This window comes from Lampetra planeri, unplaced genomic scaffold (genome assembly GCF_965212315.1).
Source record: "Lampetra planeri unplaced genomic scaffold, kcLamPlan1.2.h2 scaffold_1154, whole genome shotgun sequence".
Lineage (NCBI taxonomy): Eukaryota > Metazoa > Chordata > Hyperoartia > Petromyzontiformes > Petromyzontidae > Lampetra > Lampetra planeri.
This window is the reverse complement of record NW_027613867.1, coordinates 1-24528: the sequence shown is the minus strand read 5'-3', so window position 1 is coordinate 24528 and position 24528 is coordinate 1. Positions and strand designations below refer to the sequence as shown.

At 42.2% G+C, this 24528-nt stretch overlaps 2 protein-coding genes across 2 annotated transcripts; one reads left to right on the top strand and one right to left on the bottom strand.

Moving 5' to 3' along the window:
• Positions 1-846: 846 nt before the first annotated feature.
• On the bottom strand, positions 847-11290 carry LOC144738764 (breast cancer anti-estrogen resistance protein 3 homolog). The gene is given in 18 exon segments (XM_078621762.1): positions 847-1049; positions 1174-1359; positions 1431-1542; positions 1627-1799; positions 2359-2461; positions 2463-2495; positions 2598-2759; positions 3319-3513; positions 3658-3816; positions 4268-4392; positions 4445-4563; positions 4644-4933; positions 5399-5542; positions 6016-6133; positions 6282-6314; positions 9512-9652; positions 10994-11124; positions 11201-11290. Coding segments are annotated over 18 exon segments (2517 nt in total).
• Positions 11291-13283: 1993 nt separating this feature from the next.
• On the top strand, positions 13284-24038 carry LOC144738766 (proto-oncogene vav-like). The gene is given in 27 exon segments (XM_078621765.1): positions 13284-13370; positions 13539-13655; positions 15199-15315; positions 16480-16538; positions 16668-16733; positions 17576-17684; positions 17925-17993; positions 18098-18201; positions 18299-18398; positions 18659-18754; positions 18899-18967; positions 19083-19169; positions 19241-19326; positions 19410-19542; positions 19698-19807; positions 20316-20417; positions 20507-20646; positions 20700-20720; positions 20959-21017; positions 21019-21096; positions 21716-21781; positions 21920-21951; positions 22340-22450; positions 23169-23256; positions 23344-23461; positions 23758-23909; positions 23985-24038. Coding segments are annotated over 27 exon segments (2430 nt in total).
• The last annotated feature ends 490 nt before the right edge of the window (positions 24039-24528 follow it).

Genomic DNA, 24528 nt, shown 5'->3' with positions numbered 1-24528 from the left:
TGACTCGACTTTTCCAACTTCGTACTGAAATGTAATGTTCTGGTCATCGTCGTGGTTTTTCACTCACTTTTGAATTATTGGTTTATAATCTTGTCTCCAGGCTTCATGATCACATTTGTGTGGGTGTCAAAGCCATTTTTAAAATTACTTTTCCAGAGGAAATTTAAATGAGCTGTTCACCAAAATGTCAAATCATGAGTGGGGTGATAATTCCATGTTTACTTCCTTGCTGAAGGCTGGTAGTAACAATAAAAAAAAAAGGTTTTCTAGCACATTTAAAATGTGATAACTCTCAGAAAGGTTTCTCCATCTCTGTCGCTTCCCTTTCTGCCTTGAACTGGTGACATTTACTGGGTATTATTTTATGATCCTCATGTTCCTCCATAACGTGTTTGTATCTACATGTATTGGTTCAGATATAAAGTAAAAAGAACAATACCTGGCTGTTTTGTGTCCTGACAATATTATATATGACACATAGAACACGAAGACCAGAAAATAAACATTTATTACATCAGAAGCACTGAAATGAAAAACAGCTTCCATTGTGGCCCCAAACAAGTTTGTCAAGTATCAAAAAGTCATTGAATTCTGGAGGTGAACAGATGCTCATTTTGAGGGGTACACGTTTTTGGAACCAAATCGTCACCATTCCATTTTTGACAAATTATGTCGTGTTGTCGCTTGACAACGTCAACAAATACTCCCCTTCCAGTAAGTAACGGGAAACACATTTTCTCCATTATGTCAGAGTGAGCTCAGGGGTTAGATATTTGCCTGGTCTTCCAGAACAAAACCTTTTCTTTATTCCCAAACTGTGACAAAAGTTCTGCTTTCAGTGTTCACTCAGTGAAACAAGCCTTGAGGCTCAGGCTGGTTTGGGGTGATCTCTACAGGTTCCAGTTTATCTGAGAGGACGCAAAGAATTTTGTCAAACTTCTCGTAGCGATCCGCTCTGTCAGCATCAGCGCCTGACTGACCCCAGAAAAGCCGCAGGGCAAACTCTGTGCGAAACGCCTCGAGCAGCTCAGGGATTGGTTCCCAGCCTCCTGGTGGGGCAGTGAGATGATTTAGGAATGTTTCTTGAACATAACTTTTCAGAATAAATTTAAGAGAAGACATCAGGTTACAATATAGACCTGAGGACATATGGAGAGCAGCGTGTGAGTGTACCTGTGAGCAGCGTCTGTGCATGCTGTTGATAATCTTGGGCATGCAGTGCTGCGGTGCGTGCCGACTGGAGGACGTCATAGAGGAGCTGACAGCCTTGTTCGCTGTTGTCCACTGGGTCTTCACCTTCCATCAGCATCAGCAGAGGCACCAGGTGGGGCACAGCCATGGGACCCTGGACAACAGAATCTACACAAAGACATGAACACAGATATGAGATATGAACGAGAAATGGATGTCACAATGACTCTCACACGTACCATCACCCTCGTTCAGTGATTTCATGTAGGGCTTTAGGTCCTTCTCAAATAACACAGCGCTCTCTGTGTGGTTGCGCCGCAGCGCCCGCCAGGTCATTTCCAGTCGCATTATCTGCACAAGCACCATACACAACATAACGAGAAATGAGCGTTCGTTTTGGAGTGTGTGAGCATATGTTTGTGAGACGGACCGCACCTGAGGCATCTCCAGCGCCTTCATCACAGCTGAGAAGGAGTACAGGTTGTGGACGTGTTCTTTCAGGGCCCGAGCTAATAAAATTAATTTATGTAAAACGGTTGCTCTCTGGCTCACTGTCCCCGTGCAGCCCAGGATGTCCACTGCGAGAATTAAAAGTGAGTGGGTAGATCCTTTAACAAGTCAGCAGTGGAGTAACCCCGGCTTTATACTGGAGGCGCCTGCGTCACGTAGCGGCTGCGCTGTGGCTCCACTCCAGCTGAGGAGTATCGCGAGAGACTCACAACAAACTGTGTGTGTAGAAAGAACAACAGGCAGGAGAGAGTCCAGTCTTCCTGTTTGATGTTCTTCATCGGTACAGAGCTGCACGAGCCGGGGTCTGCATATGGTGTTTTACTTTGAAAATGGATCGGATTGGAAGATTTGCTGTGTTGTCGTGTGTGCCATTTCTGGTCTGAGTGATTTGTTCTGTGAATATTGATGTGGTTCCACCACGGCCAGGCACCAAAATAGACCCGCTGCTGATGGACTAGAATGACCACCAACACCAGCTGTTACATGAGGCAGATGCTTCCCATGTAAAGCAAGAAAGAAAGTTACGGTCCATCACTGCCACCTTCTTGTGAAAGGAAAAATGAAAGGTGGTTGTGTAAAAGCCTGGACAAAGAATCTAAACCATGTTCAGCACTTGGCCTCACTGTCCATTTGTCCATTCAGTGGTAATTGTTTGACGCTGCCATCTAGAAATGTACCTCTCCAACAGGTCTTGTCGTAATTGGTGCCCATGTGGTAGAGTGACGAGCTCCAGCCCTGATGACACTCCCATAATCCTCTTTTTGCCCGTCTGTCACCCCAACAATGCGAGCAACCTGCAAAGTCAGAATAATGAAAAAAAACGACTGTCAACACATCAAAGAGATTAAAGCAGCCAAAGGAAAGTCTGGGGCTGGATTTAGTTTGTTTTGGCGTACCTGGCAGTCAACACTGAGCATGTGTAGAGCTGTGGTGTTGGCATCGGAGCGGTTGAAGAGCTCTTTCAGCGTCAGCAGGACACTTGGTTCCAAAGGACGGTTGTTTTCCGGCAAAAGCAGAGACTCAAACTGATCCAACTGGAAACACGAGCCTGACTCCATCTGCGATGGCGTAAGAAGGACGGATGTTGGGAAAGATACAGGACTTTCCTTGCAAATTAAAGTCGCACTAGAGGGACTTGAACCTCTGACGAAAACAGACAGGATTTCTCTAGCTAGAGCTGTTTTAGTCCCACTCCACAACAATTGATAAGTTATCTGTTTGTGTTTAGGCCCAGTGTTGTACATCACACTTCAGACTAATGTCATCTGACTCTCTCAGAGATGGACTCACATGCAGTGAAGTACCCTCACACTCCCCTCCCTACTCACTATCCATCAGTAACATAATTGAAGAAGGTCCTGGGTTCGATTCCTGTCTTTCTGTGTGGAGTTTTCATGCCTTCCCCATGTCTGTGTGAGTTCTCTCTGGGTACTCTGGCTTCCTCCCACCTCCAAAAGCATGCTGAGGTTAACTGGTCACTGTAAACTGCCCGTATGGTTGTCTGTCCGTCAAGTGATGAGCTGGTGACTCGTCCAGGTTGTACTCGACTCTTAACCAGAGCAAGCGGAAGAGGAGAAACTAACTTAGAATTGCTTATTAAATGTCACAAACACACACCTGTGGACACTGAAAGTTCCGATCCTCAGTTTCCTCGGATGCCTTTTTCAGAAGCACTTTGTCAAACAGCAGATGTGATGAGGCTTTGTCTGCGTCTAGGAAGCCAAAGGAAGTCTCTGTGAGTCGGGCGCGGCTCTGCCACTTCTCCTCTGCACGAAGTCGGTCCACGTGACCTTTCCGCCGTGACGGCGGCACCTGGGCACATCAAGGGGAAGAAAACCGTCGACGGGGGATTTACAGATAGCATCACTGGCACAGCTGTAAAGCTTTTTTATGTTGTAAAGAGATTTGAGAGCGGAAAAGCTTTGATCAGAGGAGCGGGGAGTCGGTCTGTTTTACCTGGACAACCAGGACATCGTAGAGAGAGGAGGGGTCATTGTTCCTGTCTGTTGGCGGAGGATGCGTGTCGTAGGGGAAAACAGCGGAGACTCTAAGAGGTTTAGGAGGAGCTCTGGGGTGCAGCTGCCCATCTGAAACCGCGGAGTGTCACACCCCCACCTACATGGTCACAGAGAAGGGTTGCATGTGTTTCCAAACATTACAAGGGCTGTGTGCAGATGAGCACTGCAGTTCAATCAGTTTATCTACAAGTCAGGTCAGATTACTACTTACTACTTTATTAATCTCCAAGAGACATTCATTCTTACATTCATCCCATTGTGAAATATCAGGTGCCACTGCACTGTTGGAATATGAGCACAGAAGACCGGCTACACTTTGAAGGCATTTCATTAGGTCCATTCATGTCATCTGTGTGATTTGCTCTGTGAGTCAAATAAATCTGCTGCTAGCAAACAGCCACAGCCCTTTTTGAACTGAAAACTGGGACAGGTGCGACTCTCATTACTGTCAGTTACGGGGATGAAGGAGGAAATCGTGGGAGAATTGAAACATACAGACAGAAACAAAAATCACTGCAGCCTTTGCATGAAAATAAATGTATGTGTACGTTACCTGGATGGGCGGGGCGTGCGTGCCGGGGTCGTGGACTCAGCAGGGGTTCACTACCTGTGCGAAAAACTGGGGAAATTGGAGTGGGGCCTGTGTCCTCTGACTGGGTGTTCTGTGGAACTCCTGGAGGAGGAAGGTTCACATCAGGCATAGAGAACACGAAGCTACAAAAAACCTGTGCATGTATGTGCGTGTTGTTTAATGTACCAGTCCCGTATGTTGCTGTCAGACTGCGCAGACTGTAGCGACGGTCGACGTCCCACATTCTCCAGGTTAGCAGGCTGACTTCCGCTCCTGACATGCATGAAAGGACATTCCAGAGTGTTTTTGTTAGTATTTGATAACGCATCATCTACACGTTTGTATTCTCGTACCTCAGCAGGGGGTTGATGACCTGCAGCATGTCTGCGTGTGCAGAACTGAAGCTCAGCCTTTTGCTGCGCTCAGACTGTGACTTTGCCTCTGAGCCTCGACCGCTGCCGCCTTTGCTCTCTGCGTGTCGCTCAGCGATGACACGCAGAGGAAGACTCCGAGTGACTGGGTGAAAAATCACAGCACCTGAGGCGTGGGAGATGGGCCGCCGCCCACCCACGTAGAATCGGATCAGAGCAGGAACACTGTCAAAGCGATCCTCCTCAAACTGGAACAGCTCCCGGGAGTAGCCCTGTCACACCGACATCACACGCTCAACAGAGACTTCACATAAACACAAAAGGTCTCAATGGTGCCACGATAAATGAAGTGACACTGCGTTTTACATTAACAACAAGACTACGTGTGACGGTCCAGACTCTCACAGGCATCTCCACTCTTCCCAGTTAACTCATCACACAACATGGAAATTGCTCTCAACAGCTCTGAAACTACTTCAGTGGGGAACATACATACTGGGCATAAAGAAGAAAGAAGAAGAAAAGAGAATTATACTACTAGAGTGTCAGCAGGATTCAACTTTTTTTTTTCCAGGAAGAGGGATGGAGGATGCATCCTCTTGAAATCCATCTTGTGTTTTTTTTATCAGCAGATTTCAAAGTGAGATTGCATATTGTTCATTCAGAAAATTAGGAGCCAGTTAGTTCACCAAACGTCTTTTCATACACTTCATTCTGCTTGTGAGACATGGACACACCTGTTTGGGACGTAGGACCACTCGTATGATCTTAAAGTGCAAGGGCTCATTCTTCCAAAAGCAGCTTAGAACGTAGTCACCTGGGGCCGAGCTCGAGTCACGGACCAGGAAGTCTCCGTCCCTGTCAAACAGAGACTCCGCAGCCTGGAGACGATTCATGTGAGCATCAAAATGTGCATTATCCAAAGTTCAAAAGAGGTTCATGTCTTTCAACAGTCATGTTTAGCCCTTTAACACTGGTACATGGTATCCCCGGTGACTTGCAAGAATACTTTAGAGTACCGTAATTACGCGACTATTTGCGCTTTCAGAAAATGTTGAATGATTCCTGAAAGCTGAGAAGTTGCACTACATTCCCCTACCTGGTGCGAAGAAGCCATGCTGCTGTCATTATGCCTGATGCCTGTGAGACATTAGCGTAATGACGGCAACTTGGCAAGTGCAACTTTGCAGCTTTCAGGAACCGTTTGACATTTTCTGTTGGCGCAAATAGTTGCATAACTGCAGTACTCCAAAGTATGCTAGCACAAACATCTTCGCTGCGATAATGTCTGCGTTTAAAGGGTTAATTTAGCATACAAACAAAAGGTCAAAATATGGTCCATTGATTGATCCACCTCTCGGGTCAGCGACCCATGGTACCATGCGTGGCTCCTCAGGTCCTCAGTGCTGAGCTTCAGCTCCTCCTCCAGCTCCTTCTTCAGTGAGTCCATCTCTCTTCGACCACCAAAACACCTAAAGCAAACACAGCCTGCATTGAACATGCATTGATTTGAATGTCCTGTGTCTTTATATGAGTGAGGCTGTGAAGGAAAATGTGTAGAACACAAAACAGGCAGCTGCACAGCGAGAGAGGCCGTTTGCTTAACCTCTTACCTTCAGCTGACTGAGGTATGCGCTGACACTCCTCCTCTTGCTGAAAAACAAAATATGAAAGGTGATTCTGGGCTACTAAACTAAACCTCAGGGATCCACAGATGATGCTGCCAGGTTTTTTCCTGAACAGGACACAAAGAGAGAGCTCCTGCCAAGGCCTGTCATCAACAGCAGACATGACAAACTTAGCCATTTTTTCCTTCTTCCTTCCTTCCTGCCTCAGATTCCACCTTCCTGCCTCTGCAAACAAAAGTTTGACCTCTCTAGAGATTCACAACAAAGAGGAAGTAAATATCTCCAAAGCTACATATGAACCACTGTTTAGAAAACAAAAATCTACACCTGACTTAGCATTATCTTTGCAATGACTTACGAGGATGGGAACATAATAAAATCACAATAAATCCTACAGGCATAAAATATAAAGTCTATAAAGAGCCGATTATGGCCTTATGTGTTTGGGTACTGTTAATATAAATATATGCATCCTTATCAGGTAAAAAGAATGTCCATAAAGACTTCACCTGATTTTAACCGGGAAGTGCATCCCAACAATGTTAACAAATTGCCTTTTTCTGACCATTTATCTAGTAAAGAGATCCCAATTCAACACACATGGGCTCAACCTTTAAGGCATAATCTTGAAAGAGTCAAGCGGGTTTTAAGTTACTGTGATGAAATTCAAGGTCTGTTCCAACCCACTTTAAGCATTTCTTCCCTCAACATGATTTACAATGTAAACATGATTCATCTGCAGCCAAATATTCAATCTGTGCATGTTTTTGTTGTGTAAGTAAAGTATCTCACGTTTTATTGAACTTACTTGTCATGTGAAGCAACACCGGATGTCTTCAAGCTTTTCATCAACAACATGCAATCTAATTATTGTTATTATTATTACTAAAAAAAATAACCCTGTTACTTGAGGTGTTTCTGATATAAATGGATGGATGACAACTTGTAAACATCTCTCTCTCTCTCTCACTCACACACTCACACACACTCACACACACACACACACACACACACACACACACACACACACACACACAGGTATGACAAGCGTTGGTCCAGAAACACGTGACCACAGTGACACAAAGTAGTGTCACAGGTGTGTTACAAACTATTTCATGGACGCCAATGCTGAAATAAACAATGTCAGTTAATGTGATGTGTCCGGAAGAGGAACAGTGATTTGTTGCTCCTCCTGGATTATGCAACAGGTAAGGTTAGCTGACAAAGCTACGTACATCCAAGAATGTCTAGTGAATTTTTAAATGCCAGACATGTCCTAACAAATACCTGGTGTTAACAACAGTTAATCATGTTGAATAGGTGAAAACACGTCAAAAGGAAACTTGGAACATCTCGCGTTACTTTACGAAGTTACACCGGCAGACATCAATGGCGGCAAACAACATTCCGTCTTACCTGTCAGTCCTCTTCACAGCTCATGCTTCCCGGACATGTTTGACGGTTTGCGGTCCAACCGAACACGACAAACTAACAGCTGGAAAGTAACAATCCTCCGCCCCGTCCCTCCCAGCGGCCTTCTCTCCTTCCTTCCCCACACCCCTCCCTCCTCCCCGAACAAGTTCCCACAGGTCCTCCCGAGCTCCCCACCGCCAACCCTCCTCCGCGCCGTGAGGCTGGTAACATTCCGCGGATACCGACACAAGCCAAGCCGACACATCACCTGGCTGCTTTCATACGACAGGTACATACGGGAACGTTACCTCCACTCACATGCAGACAGGTCGTCAGTAGTCATAAAGCATTAAGTCAAGTCAAAGTGCTCATAAGTACTAGTATATATACGAACAATGTGGAAGGAACCTTAAATTACATCTATTTCAGACTGGTAAATACTAAAGATAGTGCGAGTGAATCAGGAACCATCCTCTTCAGAGGGTCTGGATATTTTGTCTCTTTTAGCACTCAGCACTCAGTCAGAACTGAGATGTGCCTGAACTTGACAGTCTCGCTTCAGACCCTGACACTGCCCGTCAGTGGTTACATTGGGGAAAAGTGTGTTGTTTTTATGCAATTTAAAAGTATTTGAGTAATACAATAACTGTGCAATCATTGGGGATGTGGAAAAAAGTCCTGCAAACTAGAAATACACATGAAGTGTCCAATCCAAATCCAAGCAGTGAGGCCCATCATCACTATGCATGCTGTTACGAAACAAGAAACGATTCACCAGGACACAACAATACTGTCAGTACATGCAGTTAGTGTAGATGCAGTGGTGATATGTGTCTCCCTGAGTCTCCTCTATGGAAAGTCCTTTTGTACCTGTTTTTTGTGTAATCGTTTTCAAAGATGGTTGATTTAATCCTACAAATACCACAGCATCCTACAACATAGCTTCTTCTGTGCAGTGTTAGATCTGACACAAAATGTTCTCCCTGGTCCACGTTACACTACATAATTCCACAGACAGTCAGACTAGCCAGTACTGGCAAAAACCTAACACTATGATCTTTCATGTTGAGGGGGTGTCGTTGATCTTTACGAAAGTCTTTTGCAATGATACAATCAAATTCAATTCAGAATATTGTTGGAATTAGCAATGAATCAACATCAGACATCAGGTAAACATGTGAACTTGCAGCTTGGAAAATGTGCAGTTCCATTTTGCACTGCTCAGTCTGAAACCATAACCTACATTTGTTTAAAAAAAAAAAAAAAAACTTTCTCTTTAAATGCTAGTCTTCTTCTGCCCTTTGTGTTGAGATGGCATGAATTAATACCCCAGCAAATTATACAAAATCTATCCATGTGGCTGCAGACAATGATTAGTACTACAGTTTAGATGAACTAGCCCTTTAACACCAACAGTGTGTGGACTGAAGCTGCTTTTCCACAAAAACCTTGACTTCAAGATTTACAACGCACATGACCTTTGTCAGTCAGATCCTGGCCTGTTGTTGGGGTGGACATGCGATCAGAAGTGTTTGTAATCTGAGTCACTAAAACATACCATGCTTCCAGGATGTGAATATCCAAGTTCCAGCCATAATGTCACCTGAAGGCTTGTCTGTCTTATAATCCTAGCTTAGCTTATTTAAAAATGACAAAGTGTTGAGGGCAGCACCTTAACTTTACAGAGTCGGACATTGGTTTTATGAACCACTGGTTAATCATTGACGAAACACGGGGAGAGATCTAAGCACTCATACATGTCCCTCAGACACACATGACAGCTGTGGGAGTGCGGTTACCTGCCCTTACTGTCCCTGACAGGCACCCGTTCCACCGGTGCTGTAGTCTTCATTCAGGGGTCGTAGCTGCGAACAGGAAGCAGAGAGGCGGTGCTTTTTGTCACGCTGGAGGTGGGGCAGGACACTCTGACGAAACAGATCCCGTCTCGGGCTTCACCTGCAGAAAATCGGTCAAAACCCATTTATGACCCAGATATTGTTCCTGTGGGAGGGGGTGCAAAATTGCGGTAACAAGATATGTGCCGCTTTGTGTGACATCACAGTCTCACCAAATCCATAGACGACCCCAGGGAGTACTTTCGGCTCACCCTGCGTTCAGTTTGCACACCTGAGGTCACATCAAGGAAGAGTGTTATGTTCTGGAAAGTTTAAGACGAAGAGTTTCGCCACTATCATATCTGTCCACTTTAACCCCGGTTTGTTACACACAACCATCTGGGTAGGCGTCCTTGGAGACTGTTTGAGAAAGGTCGGGCGCTTTCGGAACTTTGCAGGTGATTGGATGAACCATCTGTTACCATCTGTCATTGTTCATTTTGACCAGTGCAGGAGTTTGTGGAAAAACTCCACTCTGAGAACTTCTGAACCTGTGGTTCAGCCAGAAGGACAGTACCTAAACATGGCAAGATGGATTCTCTGGTTATTAATGAAGTTTTTTTCTACAGTATGTAGATTAATGTCTTTGAAACATGATGTTGCTGTCTTCTTACTGCCTTCAGTAGCCCAGTCATGTCGCCTCCATAGAGCTACAAAAACTACTTTATTCCCTTCACACATGTCAAGCTTGTAATTCAAACATTTGGGTATATATTTCAAATGAGAAAGACATACTAAGGAAGAAGAGCACGTTTACGAGCTCAGAACAGAACAGAACTCTACGAAAGGCTTGTTAGACTGTGGAGGTCCTACTGAAGCTAAGGCTGCAGGCTGATGTGCTGGTGGGTTGTTGAACAAACATACTGTAGCTTTCATTTTCTCCAGAGAAACTGGTACAAACGTTGCAAATCGCTGGTTGATGAGAGTGGAGCAGTTTTACATCCTGTCCTTGTACCAGGATTGTTTGTCCTTTCAACCTGCTTTCATACTGATTCTCCAATGCGCGTTGGACATTTATTCCCTTTGCCTGCTCTGAATATCCAATTTGTTGTTTCTTTATTTATATATGTATGTGAAATAATTTGGGCAGCGAATGTCTTTTTTTTTTGGTTTTGACTTGAAATCATCTATTATGCTTGTTCACACAACAAAGCTTTTTGCTGATTATTTTTGTAGGGAATATTGAGGTAAAAAAGGCAGCAAGTATATTGATTTCCAAATAAACAACATACAAGTACATATTTAAATAATAGAAAAAGTGATTTAAGAAAAAGCATTAGGCCTTCTTCAGCTGATGTTGTGATTTGTAGTAAACCTGCAGCTTCTGGAGATCTTTAGACGTATTGATCCATAACAATACAACAGAATTTCACTTGTTAATTCCACTTATTGGCACAGATAAATGTCACCTGAATGGGGATCCAGCATCTGTTGGTGTCTTGAAAGATGACCGAGGATGGTTTCTCTGTGTACAGCATCTTTTATCCCCACTTGCCTCAGCTCCCTGTCACTTACATTCAGCATACCCTACAGAGACATTGCCAAAAACACGTATGATACATAAAAGATCTGCACAGGCACAGACAGATCCTCGTTCTCATACCTCCAGTCCATAATATTCACTCTCCAGGGCTTTGGTGTACTGCGGCAGGTTGATCTGTCTCAGCCACCAGGCAATGGAGCGATTATTCATGTCTGAACAGTGAAGGTACAGATTACAAACCAGCCAAAACATGCATACAAGTGTTTCTATGCAAGTATTTAGAGGAAAGGTACAAATGAAGTGAGTTAGATTCCCCGATGTGACACACATCCATAGAGCGCTCTAGTGCTGTTTGCCTGGCAGCAGCTCCAGAATGTAGCACCTACCTGTTTGGAGGCTCCACCAAGACACTCTGGCAATTCACTTCTCTCTTTCTTTCTCCTTTCTCTCTGGTGACGTCTCACTTTCTCTCAGTGCATCTCATCAACGTTGTCAGCTCTCCCATTAGGTCTGTTTCTTACTTTGTGGAACTAGAGTAAGCCCGCTCCCCCTCAAACCTGCAGGGTCATGCAAAAAGCCAATCAGATAGCACCGTGGGCCCCAGTAGCTCACACATGACAGCAAATCACAGCACAGGAATTAGCATGAGCTCCAAAGAGGAGGTCTATAACGCGGGTTGAGGCAGATCCTGGTATGAAAAAGAGAGAGGTAAACACGAAGGGGGAATTGAAAATGTAAGACTCCTGAATGCAGCTGACAACATGCCAAATTACAGATTTATGGCATGCACAGAGTCTGTGTGCAGGTAGTAATTTAGAGCAGAGCAGCACAGCTCTGTGTGTAACACTGACCTCCAATGGTCAAGAGAAAAAGTGTCTTTTAGACGAGTGAGGAGAGGTGGTAAAACAGGATGAGGTCATGCTGGATTAAAAATAACCAACATATTCTCCAACACAAACATCACAAGAAAGAAAAGGAGTCTGCACTGTTTGTGAAGACCTGATTGTCAAATGCAAATTGTGTGACGATACCAGCCACTTCTATAGATCCCCCCAAAAATAACACCATAATATTTCTGATGTTTTTCTGTGACATAAAAAAAAAAAGAACACTCCCTCAAATCAAATCACAATATCGCGTTTTTTCCCCATGTGAAGCACATTGTGACATTGTCACCAGTGGTTTTCTCAGCTGCAGCTGCAATATTCATGCAGCCCACGTTTCCTTAAGATGATCTAATGACAGCAGTCTGTCTCTACTGGCAGGCGTTCCAGTTTGAACATCAGTTGTTTAATACTGTTTAATAATCATCCACTGACAAAACTCTAGTTTTATTATTTTACTTCACAGCAACACATATGAAGATAAAACCTTTTGGAAAAATGCTTTCCTCTGATGGCTGTAAAAGTTCTTAAAACCTACCTAAGAAATTACACTAAACCCAAACAAGTTGTCGATGATGTCTGTCCACTCATCTGTTCTAAACTAAACTCAAACACTCACTGTGCTGAACATACAGCAGCAGCTCTGAATGTCTGTGTCTCTGCGAGTTTGAATTTCACGGTGTGATTGTGTGCCAGGAAAGAGGAAGTTGCGGCACAAAGTTCAAGAGCCTTCGACACACTGCAGCACTCCAGAACACCCACCACAGAAGAAAGACAGAAGGAGAGTGTTTCATTGGTATAATAAAAAGGAGGAAAGGGGCTGAAGAAATAGGACGACAAGGTGAGATCCCACATTCATCTGCTGTTAGTTCCTTTTTTTGATGTGTTTGGTATCTTATTGGATTTCAAGAAGGTCATCTGAAGATCTGCTCGACAGTGACAGAGTGAGAGTGACTGCACTGTGTCATCTGTCTCACATCTTTAGTCATTTGCATGTCCAGCACCAAATGGAGGTTACTGGCGGTGAATTCTGTTTAGTCAGTAGATTTGACTTAGACCCAACTTTATCTCAACCCCCTACAAGTCATCTTTCAAGTGGAATACGCCTCACAACCACAGATATAACTCACCGAGACCTGGAGAACATGGTTTGATGGGGGAACAGAATTGGACATAATCACACACCAGTACACATAAAGATATTTAAGTTATAAAGAGAGAATATGAGTGGTGTTTTTTGTGAGGGAAGTTGTTAAATGTAATGTTGTGCTGAAAGAATACACTCTGTAAAGTGTCTGTCTGCTGTTAAGAATACAGAGATGGAGTTCTGGCGCCAGTGCGCGATGTGGTTGATCAAGTGCCGTGTCCTTCCTGAGAACCACAGGGTTACATGGGAAAGTGCACAGGTAACTCACGTGTCATATTCACGCTCGTATACATCGATCAGGATGCATGTGGACACACATCCTGTCTGTGGTGTGTGTGTGTGTGTGTGTGTGTGTGTGTGTGTGTGTGTGTGTGTGTGTGTGTGTGTGTGTGTGTGTGTGTGTGTGTGTGTGTGTTTGCTGTCGCAGGTATGTGACCTGGCTCAGACTTTGAGAGACGGCGTGCTGCTTTGCCAGTTGCTGAACAAACTTCTGCCTCAGGCCGTGAACCTGAGGGAGATCAACCTGCGGCCACAGATGTCCCAGGTAACACACACACACACACACACACACAAACAGCTTCTTTCCTGCTCAATTTCCATAGGCTATTTCCATAGTGACCATCAGGCAGCCCCCGGCTGTCCACTAGGAAAATATTGTGATCTTTATCAGTCTACACCCGTGTGTGTAGTGCAAGTAGAGATTAGATTGATTTCAATTTATTGTCATTGCGCATAGTCGCAGGTACAAGGCAACAAAATGGTGATGATGATGATGATGAAAAACAGTGAGGGAAAGTTTATGCTGGTTATCCTGTAAATTCTGCACATTGAGATATAAAATTGTGTTTTCTATGAAATTTGTCTCTAATATGCAGATTAGAGAACAGCTATCATGGAAGGTAAAATCATGTCGGACTGCTGCTGTGTTCTGTCATAGTTCAGTAACCAGCTGTAAATCACTGATGCTGGTAGCAGATGTAATCTGAATATAACAATACATTCAGCAACAGTCACAATGCATAAACTTTAGAGGTGCTGCCTGTTGAGGGAGCTAGGTCTGCCTTTCCTTTTGTACTTATTCACTGATGTGATGCAAGGCAGTGAGAGTTGTTGTCTGTTTCCTGTTGAGTATCTATCTGTGTGAGTGTGTGTGTGTCGGGGAGGTGGGGTGGGGGCAAAATAAGAGAAAGAAGTACGAGATAGGGCACACCACCACAATGCCCTGTGTGTGTGTGTGTGTGAGAGAGAGGTTTTATGGGGACTTAGCTGTTGTTGAGTGTTCAGTCAACATGGTTGTCTTTGGGGTGAAGAGCAAAAGCAGGATGCGGGATGTAAGTGACCGGTCTGATGTAAAACTGGAGTGTCTGTGTGGACTTTTGCGGCTTTGCCTTGTGTATATATACGTGAACCCTGGGAAATCCCATGTGGTCTTGAACATTTCAGAAACAGCTGGTGAGTAAAAGAAGAAATCGACTTCTTTGACATGGAGACACACACTATACTGACGATTCACATTCATTTGTCTTCACATAACGTCAGGAATAACTGGCACACACACCTGGTGGCATCACACATATTTGTATGCTCGCAAGAAGCACCACTAAGATGTCTGTTAGTGTGTTGAAATGAGCTGCTGACAGAGCGATGTGACGTTTGCAGCCGTATCAGTCAGAACACAACGTTTCCTCTTTTCTGAAATGGGAGTTCTGTATTTCACACTGCTGAATAAAGGGACACCGCAAGGCGCCAGCAGCGAGTTCAGGAAGTTATGTGAAGCGCACATGTCTGACCACACTTCAGGCACACCGTGCTCTGTCGTGCTGTCATCACACATGCCACGTCATGGTTTCAGGATCATTTTTAATACTTGCAGTCAATGAGTAGGATATGGACTTTTCCATTTTCAAATCAGCAGTCAAAACAAGACAATTAATTGGTCATTGACTCTGCCATTTCATAGACTACAAATGTCATTAATAGTGAAAATAATCATTATTTGCAGTATATGCACCGTATTTTAAAATGATGCCCTGTGATCCATAATTGAATTCATTCAAATTAACATCTGTGCTCCTGTTTGTGTTAAGTTCCTGTGCCTGAAGAATATCCGGACTTTCCTGGGAGTTTGTCAAGAAAAGTTTCATCTGAAAAAGAGTGAACTGTTCGAGGCATTCGACCTATTTGATGTCAGAGACTTTGCAAAGGTATCGTCCTGCTGCCTCCTTCTACTTTGTGACACGCTGTGAATACATGCAGGGACCTTGTGTGCAGCCCTGACATCACACTGCAGCATGCAGAGCAGACGCCAGCATCACTTCAACAGGAAGTAGCTCTACAACTTGTCATTGGAGAGAGACCGCATGTCTCATTGTCAGAGTTCTTTTTCACTTTCAGTGCAACACCTCTACAACGCTGATGTGTGTGTGTGTGTGTGTGTGTGTGTTTGTGTATTATACAGATGAAAATACTCCATGAACAGGACATTAATTTAATATCCATATCAAGTAAAAATGCACAGTAATATTAAATAAAGGTGTTATATTATAATTTTATTTATGAAATGAGTAAAAAAAAATAAAAATAAAGCCATTCACGCAGCAAAAAGTATTTTTCTCTGTTCATGCCCGTCGTGTGGAATGTCAGGCCTATGGTCAGCGTATGTATACAGAAGACCTGAAGTCGGGAGGTCAACCCTTCAGGACAGAGCAGCTTCAGTGACAACAGACAGCATGGAACAGAGGTGGAGCTTGGCCTGCAGAGGAGGCAGGGAGGAAAGGCAGGCATAAACAGAATGGCCTGGAGGAGAAAGGGACAGATTTGAGTGAAGCAGCTGAAGCTGATGTAATGGCCGAGATCTGTCACATGCTAATGAACAAAGACTGGGGGTCGAGTGGTCCATCTGAATGAACACCAGGCTGAGTTCTTTTACACAGACCTTTGTAGAGGCTTGTACACACCAGTTTGAATATTCAGTATTTTAATCATGTCACCAACTGGCCTCCTCTGCGATGGTTTAAACACGTTTCATGCCACTAATTGTTGGACTTTATTCTGGTGATGTTTTTGTCCTGTCAGCTTTTCCTATCCTCTTTCACTTCTTCTTCTTCTTCTTCTTCTGTTTTCTTTCATGAGAAAATGAAGCCATTCCACTATTTCAGTAACAATGTAATGTAAAAGTTAAAGGCAACCGAGAAACAATACAACCAAAATGTGAGAATTCATCTTTATCTTCTGGCTATCCTGTATATATATTTATATTTTTATTATATATTACGCAAAACAACAGTGGAGTGCAAAATGAACATTTTTGTTTGGTCAAATCCCTTATGATTGTGTGCGTGCGTACATGCGTGCGTGTGTTTTTTCAGGTCATAGACACCTTGTCCATCCTGTCTCATTCATCCATTTCAATACAAAAAGGGATCCAGTGAGTTATTTTCTTCCACAATTGTATAATTTCCATATTTTGGTGTGAAATCATTAAAGAAAAGAGTAAGTATTCATAAGATAATCCTGTATCTTTCCTCTTTGCTGCACCAACACCCTCTTTCCTCAGGCCTTTTCCACTGGAAGCCTGCACTCCTGATGATGAGATCTACAGTGGTCTGTCAGACCACATCGAGTGAGTCTGTTTCGTTAAACATGACTGAGGAGGCCTCAGTGATGAAGCTGAACAATTTTTTGTCACCTTGTAAAAAAAAAAAAAAATATATATATATATATATATATATATATATATATATATATATATATATATATATATATATATATATATATATATATATATATATATATATATATATATATATATATATATATATATGAAACAATAATAATAAAATGAATAAATTAGGAGATCAAATGTTAAATTCAACCTCTATATTGATCAGACACTGAACAGACCTGGGAAGGGCTGATCTGTCCTTCGTCATCAACCGTTTCCTCACGTCTGCACTTATTTTCTGCATTTGTAGCACATCTATTGTCCAGGGATGTTGCAGGCTTTTATTCAGCCAAGGAGAAGGCATGCTTACAGGCTGTTCCTGGTGCATTAATGCCCATATAATTACCTCCACATTACCTCCACCAAGGAGGTTATGTTTTTGCCAGTGTTTGTTTGTTTGTTTGTTTGTTGTCTGTCTGTTAGCAAAATAACTAAAAAAAGTTACCAACAGATTTGAATGAAATCTTCAGGAAATGCTGATAATTGGACAAAGAACAGATGTTTTTTTTAAATGTTGGTCGTGTTCTGGAACCATTTGGACATGACAATGTGGGTGGAAATGAGCTCCTTGGCAGAGGTCTGCACTCTCTGGGTGTTTTTTTAGTCGCTACTGTTGCTGCTGACAGTTTTCTCTCCAACTGTGTCAGTGTGTCCAGCATCCAAACAATGAAAGCAATAACATGAAAAATGAACCCAGACAGAAACAGCATTGCAATGGGTGACAATGATGTGTGTTCCAGTGACACAGTGGATGAAGATGATGACCTATATGACTTTGTGGAGGATGAGGAGGAAAAGGGTGATGAAATCTATGAAGACTTGATGAGAACCGATGAGCCACCTGAAACAGTCAGTAGTTGTCTGTCTGTATCTGTCTCTCTGGTCTCTTTTTATGTCTTCAACTTGTCGATGCGTCAGCAGAAAACTGGAGTCGACAAACGAGAATGTTGCCTGCAGGAAATCAGACAGACAGAAGAGAAATACTCCGATACACTGGAGTCTATTTTACAGGTATGCCTGAAAAACTTTGCATATATCCACACACACATAGAAAGAGAGATTAACGACAATACCTTCACTTTCATCCAGCACTTTATGAAGCCTCTTGAAAAGTTTCTCACCTCTGAAGATATTGAGAGTATCTTCATCAACATCGAGGTGCCAGAGAGTATTGACACATCATGTCAAGGTTGTTTCATATGTCATATAGCATCACCTTTGTATGTGTGTGTGTGTGTGTGTGTGTGTGTGTGTGTGTGTAGGATTTGGCCAACACACATCGTGATTTGTTGGAGGAGGTCCGCAGATCCATTCTAAGCTTGGGTGCGGTGAACCTCCACCAGGTGTTTTTGAACTACAAGGAGAGGTACAGACACACACACACACACACACACACACACACACACACACACACACCATCACCATCACTTCAAATAATGTTATAATATATGAATTCCCGTCAGACTTCTTCTCTACGGCCGTTACTGTAGTCAAGTGGAAACCGCAACAAAACACCTTGACAAGCTCTCAAGTACAAAGGAGGACATCAAGATGAAACTGGAGGTGAGAATGATGCTGAGTAATTTGTAATTTGACCCTTTTGGATAAGCTGTGTTGTTGGGAACGTTCTGAAGTAAAATTGCACATAAATTGCTTGAGAACGTCTTGGAAATATTGAATCAAAGTATAAAAGATGTCGACAGCTGACCCTCATAGCATATATGTATTTGCTGAGTGATGAGATTGTGAACAGAGAATACGGTGTCCAACACAGACTCTGTGTCTCTTGAGACTGCAGACATCTGATTATTTTTCTGTGTCAGGAGTGTTCAAAAAGAGCCAACAGTGGGCGTTTTTCTCTCCGAGATCTACTCATGGTCCCAATGCAGAGGGTCCTCAAATATCACCTGCTGTTACAGGTACTTGTGTCTGTTGGTGTGTGTGCGTGTGTGTATGTGTATGTGTATGTGTGTGTGTGGGTGGGTGGGTGTCACAGGTTTTTCTGACTTGTTTAATCTAACATCCATAACTTCTTTTGTACTTATGTGTGTGTGTGTGTGCAGGAGCTGGTGAAACACACCACTGACCCTACAAACAAGGAGAACCTCCGCACAGCTCTTGATGCCATGAGAGTAAGTTTTACAAATGAAATGGTGAATGAAATGGTGAACATCTGCATGTTTGGTGCATAACTGGAGCTAGAACTCGACTCTGACATAGGGTTTTGTGCTTGTTTTGTGCTTTCAGGACCTGGCACAGTGTGTGAACGAGGTGAAGCGAGACAACGAGATCATCAGACAGATCACCACCTTCCAGTTATCTATAGAAAACATGGTGAGTTTTCACGTTTAAGTCATCACTCAGCACATGTCAGCTCATTAACTGGTGTCTCCCTTTGTCGTCAGTCTCAGTCTCTGGCACTCTTTGGTCGCCCCAAGATAGACGGAGAGCTGAAGATCTGCAGCTCAGAGAGGAAGTCCAAACAGGACAGGTGTGTGTGGTTCCTGTCTTCCTGTTGTTGGTGTTGATCATTATTTGTTTCTTTGACCTGGTGTTTGTTCGGCTGTTGGTCAGGCATGCATTCCTGTTCGATAAGGCTATGTTTGTCTGTAAGAAGAAGAGTGGAGAGACTTTTGAGCTGAAGGAGATTGTGGAGCTACAGCACTACCAGCTACGAGATGAAATCTCAGGCGACAAAGCTAAAAAGGTCTCCTTCCTGTTTTCTTATTGACATATAAATCTTTACATTATTTCCAAGGCAACGGTAATGCTGAATGTGTGTGTGTGTATGTGTGTGTGTGTGTGTGTGTGTGTGTGTGTGTGTGTGTGTGTGTGTGTGTGTGTGTGTGTGTGTGCGCACAGTGGTCCTATTTGTTCCTTCTCCTGGATTGCTATGGGAGGTGTGGTTATGATTTGTATTTCAAAACCAGAGAGCTGAAGAAGAAGTGGCTGGAACAGTTTGAAATGGCTCTGTGAGTGAATATACACACTTTGGAAATACAGTAATCATGTATGTGCCATTCAGTGTTTGCTTTGACAATCTTATTTCAAATGATTTGTGTATCATATAATAGAAATGTAAGCTCAGTGTCATAGCAAATTTAATTTACATCTCATTCTGTCAGGATTTTCGATTAATGAATTAATGGATTTTATAATGACTGAACAAAGGTGAAAAATGTCAATCAGCGTTCATGAACACACACAATTACATCAACGGACGAATCCTCAAATGTCTTGTTTTTTTTTGTTTTTGTTTTTTTTTTTTACAAATGAAATTACAAGTGAATGCATTTGCTGTCATTAACTCAGCAAAGAAGAAAATCTGACCGGTTTCTCCTATTTAAAACACACTATAAACACTGAATTTAGGCTCACATGATGATTAATTAATAGATTATTAATAGATTAATTCATAAGATTCATTCTTGCAGCTTACTACCAAGAAATATTTGAATATTTTCTCTTTTGCGTCCTCAGGTCAAACATGTGTCCAGATAACGCCACAGCCAACAACCATAACTTCCAGATGCATTGCTTTGAGGACACCACCTACTGCCGGGCCTGCTCCATGCTGTTAAGGTACTTTTCTCTCACATGCCTCTCTCTAACCTAAAAAAAAAAATCTTTCACCTGAGGTAAAAAAACCCTCTCCGTCTGCCCTCATCAGAGGGATATTTTTTCCAGGGCTACCTCTGCAGCCGCTGTAAAATGGCAGCACATAAAGAGTGTTTAGGCAGAGTCCCTGCCTGCGGACGCAATGCAGGTGTGTAACAATGTGTGGTAACCATGACCTCTGCTTGTAGTAATTATCATTAATCAGCATGACAAACTCCTCTTCCCTTGATTGTCCTACTTTCAGACCATGCAAGCACAATGAGGAAGGTGAGACTGAATTTAACCAAAAGTGATTCCAGATTATATTCATATATGAAAGATTGTTTGATTGATGATGATGTATTGTAGCCAAATCTATAATTAATGCATGTTTTCTGCTGCTGTAGAATAAGAGGTCCTCTTGTCCCGCCAGCCTTGGTAGGCTATGGTTAAATACTTTTACCATGTGTGAATGAAGTATTCACTGATATGACATTTTACATTTCACCACACTCTCTCTGCTAAGGATTCCCAAAGATGGAGGTCTGCCAGGACTACTATGGCTTGCCACCTCCCCCTGTTGCCTTTTGGTCGACCGCTTCACCTCTCCAAAGGCGACATCATTGAACTGACCCGGGCTGAGGCTGACCTGCAATGGTGGGAGGTAGATCTAAGTACAAAGAACAAACACACAACACACACCAACTGGAAAAGCCTTAATGAATATTTGTGGAACTGGAAAAATACTGGTTTATAGATTTTGTTTCTGGGATTCAGAGACTCGCATAAGTCCAATATTTCAGATTTGTTTCAAATCAATCAGCCTTTTTATGCATTCCCTCGCCCTTTTTGTGTGTTTCAGAATGTTGCAGAAGACCAAAGAAATAGACAGGAATGCACATTATGTTAAACGATAATAGTGAAAAAATGTAGGAAAACAAAAATAGACTACAAACAAGTGCGTTCATCTCCCTCTCCTGTGCAAAGTAATAATAACATAGTTTTTGCAGTATATTTTGATATAGTCTTTGGGGGGTGGACATTGTATATAAAGGTGTAATTTTTTTTCTGTTCAGTGTCTTTTAAATCTCATTAAATCTCACACGTAGAAGCTCCACCCACCAGCACAGTTCTTTTAAAGCGTCATGGTGAGGGCCAAAAAATATTGTCGGGTTATTTGTGACAATTTTGCATTTGCTGACATCCATACACGTATGTTATTAATATTTAATTTGATATTATAATTCATAATTATTCATTGTGTTGTGATGTGCGTCATGCAGGGGAGAAATCTAACGATTGGTCAGATCGGATGGTTTCCCTGCAACAAAGTTCAGCCCTTCTTATCTGTGAGTAGAATCTAACAAACAAGAAAGACAACCACTGCTCCCATTTCATGTCCTGAAACTACCATTAGTGACGAAGTGAGGAACTTTCATGACCACAAATGTTCTCTGAACTCTGTTTGATCTTATCTTTCTCTACAGAGGTCAACTCCGGACCTTTCTGCATTCAACTGGTGAGTATAAGTCAACACACCAAACCACTCAGAAGTGACTGGGGGGGGGGGGGGTAATAATAATGATAATAATAACAATAACTTTGCTACTACTCACAATTTTGTTCTTTTTATATCAAAGGTTGAACAGACCATTTGTCAGTGTTAAAGGATAAGCTTCTAAACTAGTGTGCTGTCACAAATCCTGCCCATATGCACACACTTTAATATTTAAAGAATAATGGTATGTTAAACATTCCTATTCAGACGATGATTGTGAACACCAGTGCCTGATGTCAAACTCACACATGTAAAGTACGTCACTCATCACTGTGAAGAAGTGAAGTGAGCATGTGTTGTGAATGTTTTTCAAAAAAGGATGAGCGTCTGATCCTCTGTGTGTTTCCAGGTTCGCTGGGAATATGGACAGAAACACTGCTAAAAACCTCCTGATGCCCCGGTCTGATGGAACCTTCCTGGTGCGCCAGAAAGATGGAGGAGAGTTCGCCATCAGCATTAAGTAAGACTCTGTCCATGTTGTCAGTAGAAGCCTGAGTGACTGACAAACCCAGTAAATTTTGATTTGATGATTTGCAGGTGAAATAAGTTCTAGATTCTGAAAATAAGACCAACATTTCCAAAGCAGCCTGTTTGATTCAAGTTGTTGAAATGCTGCTGAAAAATTTATAATATGCAGTTGCATGTTATTAATTAGTCAACAGACAACAAATTCATGTTAAGAAGACCACTATTACTTTATAATAACTGCTTTTACTTATATATAAATTACATCAATGTTAGCACCAAAGAATTAGTCAATCAACCAAGGTAATTATCATCAGTTTAATCAGGTTTATGAAAATAATAATAATAATAATAATAATAATAATAATAATAATAATAATAATAATAATAATAATAATAATAATAATAATAATGATGGTGATGATGGTGATGATGATGATGATAATAATGATATATATATAATTAATTATATATAATTAGTTCTGACTTTATTTCAAGCCGAGGTTTTAATCAAATTGTACTAACATATAAGTTTAGTACAACATACAGTTGTACTAAGTACCCCCTTACTATCTAAATCTAAGAATTTTGTTTTATGCAATCATTGCTATAAAGTGGGAAAATGTATGGCCACCAGTAAACCAATACCCCTACATAAATATTGAAAAATATTAAATATTTCTTCATGTTTGTAATTTCCGTCTCTCTGCCAGATTCAACATGGACATCAAACACATTAAAATCACTTCAGCCGACGCTCTATACCGCATCAATGACAAGAAAGCGTTCAAGTGTTTGATCGTAAGCTGTCTCACACCACCAAAACCTGACTCACATCCCTGTCATGATATCCTCTTCATCATCATATGTCTCCTCTTCCCTCTTCAGGAGATGATTCAGTTTTACCAGCACAACTCTTTAAAGGAGTACTTCAAGGATGTGGACACAGTGCTGTGTACACCTTTCAAACAGCCGGAACAAAGCAGCTCACCCAACAACCCAGCCAGTTGTACACCAGGTTTGTTGATTTCAATGGCTTCACACCCTGCTCCTGAATGTTGATGCAGTCTGACTTCTTTCTGCCTTTCATCTACAACCAGTGGAGTTGCCTCCTGGTGGCCATTAGTGAGAATTTCATTCATTTGTTGTTTCCTCCTTCCACGTGGATTATTGGGACTTATCAGTCATTTGAATTCTCTCTAATTTACACATGTAACTAAATAACACCAATTAAATAAGTGCAGATACTAACATGTTGGCCCAGTACTCTATCCTTAGTGTAATGTTGATGTCATCTGAAAGGGGCCAGCATGCAAAGTGTTGGGACAGCAAGGGCCAGGTATGACTTTTCAGCCCGGGACCGCTTGGAGCTGTCTCTGCGAGAAGGAGACACAGTCAAGATCATCTCCAAAAAAGGTCACAGTGGATGGTGGAAAGGAGAGGTATATGGACGGGTGAGGAATTTCTGAGGATTCATGCTTTCGGAAAGCAGATCTTTAGTGTCTCATGTTCACCTCCTTTGGTTTCAGGTGGGGTTTTTTCCAGCCAACTATGTGAAGGAGGACTATTCTGACTACTGCTGACTCAGACATATGGTCCAAACTCATTGTGTTCAGTCGCGTGTAGTACCTGGTTTGTACGTGTGCGCGGCTCAGTGTGATTTAATAATGTGAACAAAACTTGCTTTATATATGACTGATGTGTATAAAATTTCATTATAACAAAATTTCAACTTCTTATTGACATTTTTTTTCCTTCAAAACCATAAATAACATTCAAATAACTCCAAGTTACATCTGAAACTGCTCCAATTCAGTTTAGTTTTACGTATATTTATTTTTTATTTGGGAATTTCTCAACTGCTCTTACTTTAAACACTCAATACCCAACTAACTGGATATAAGAATGATGAATGAATATGAAGTGTGACATATATGTCAATATGTAGTGACTAGTTGTTAGCAACTGTATATATAATACACTTGCCGTTGTTTCATCCGTTTTGCCTTACAATTCTGCATTTCTTCCTTCACTAATATATGAATTATTATCATATTATCACTTGTGCAAGGA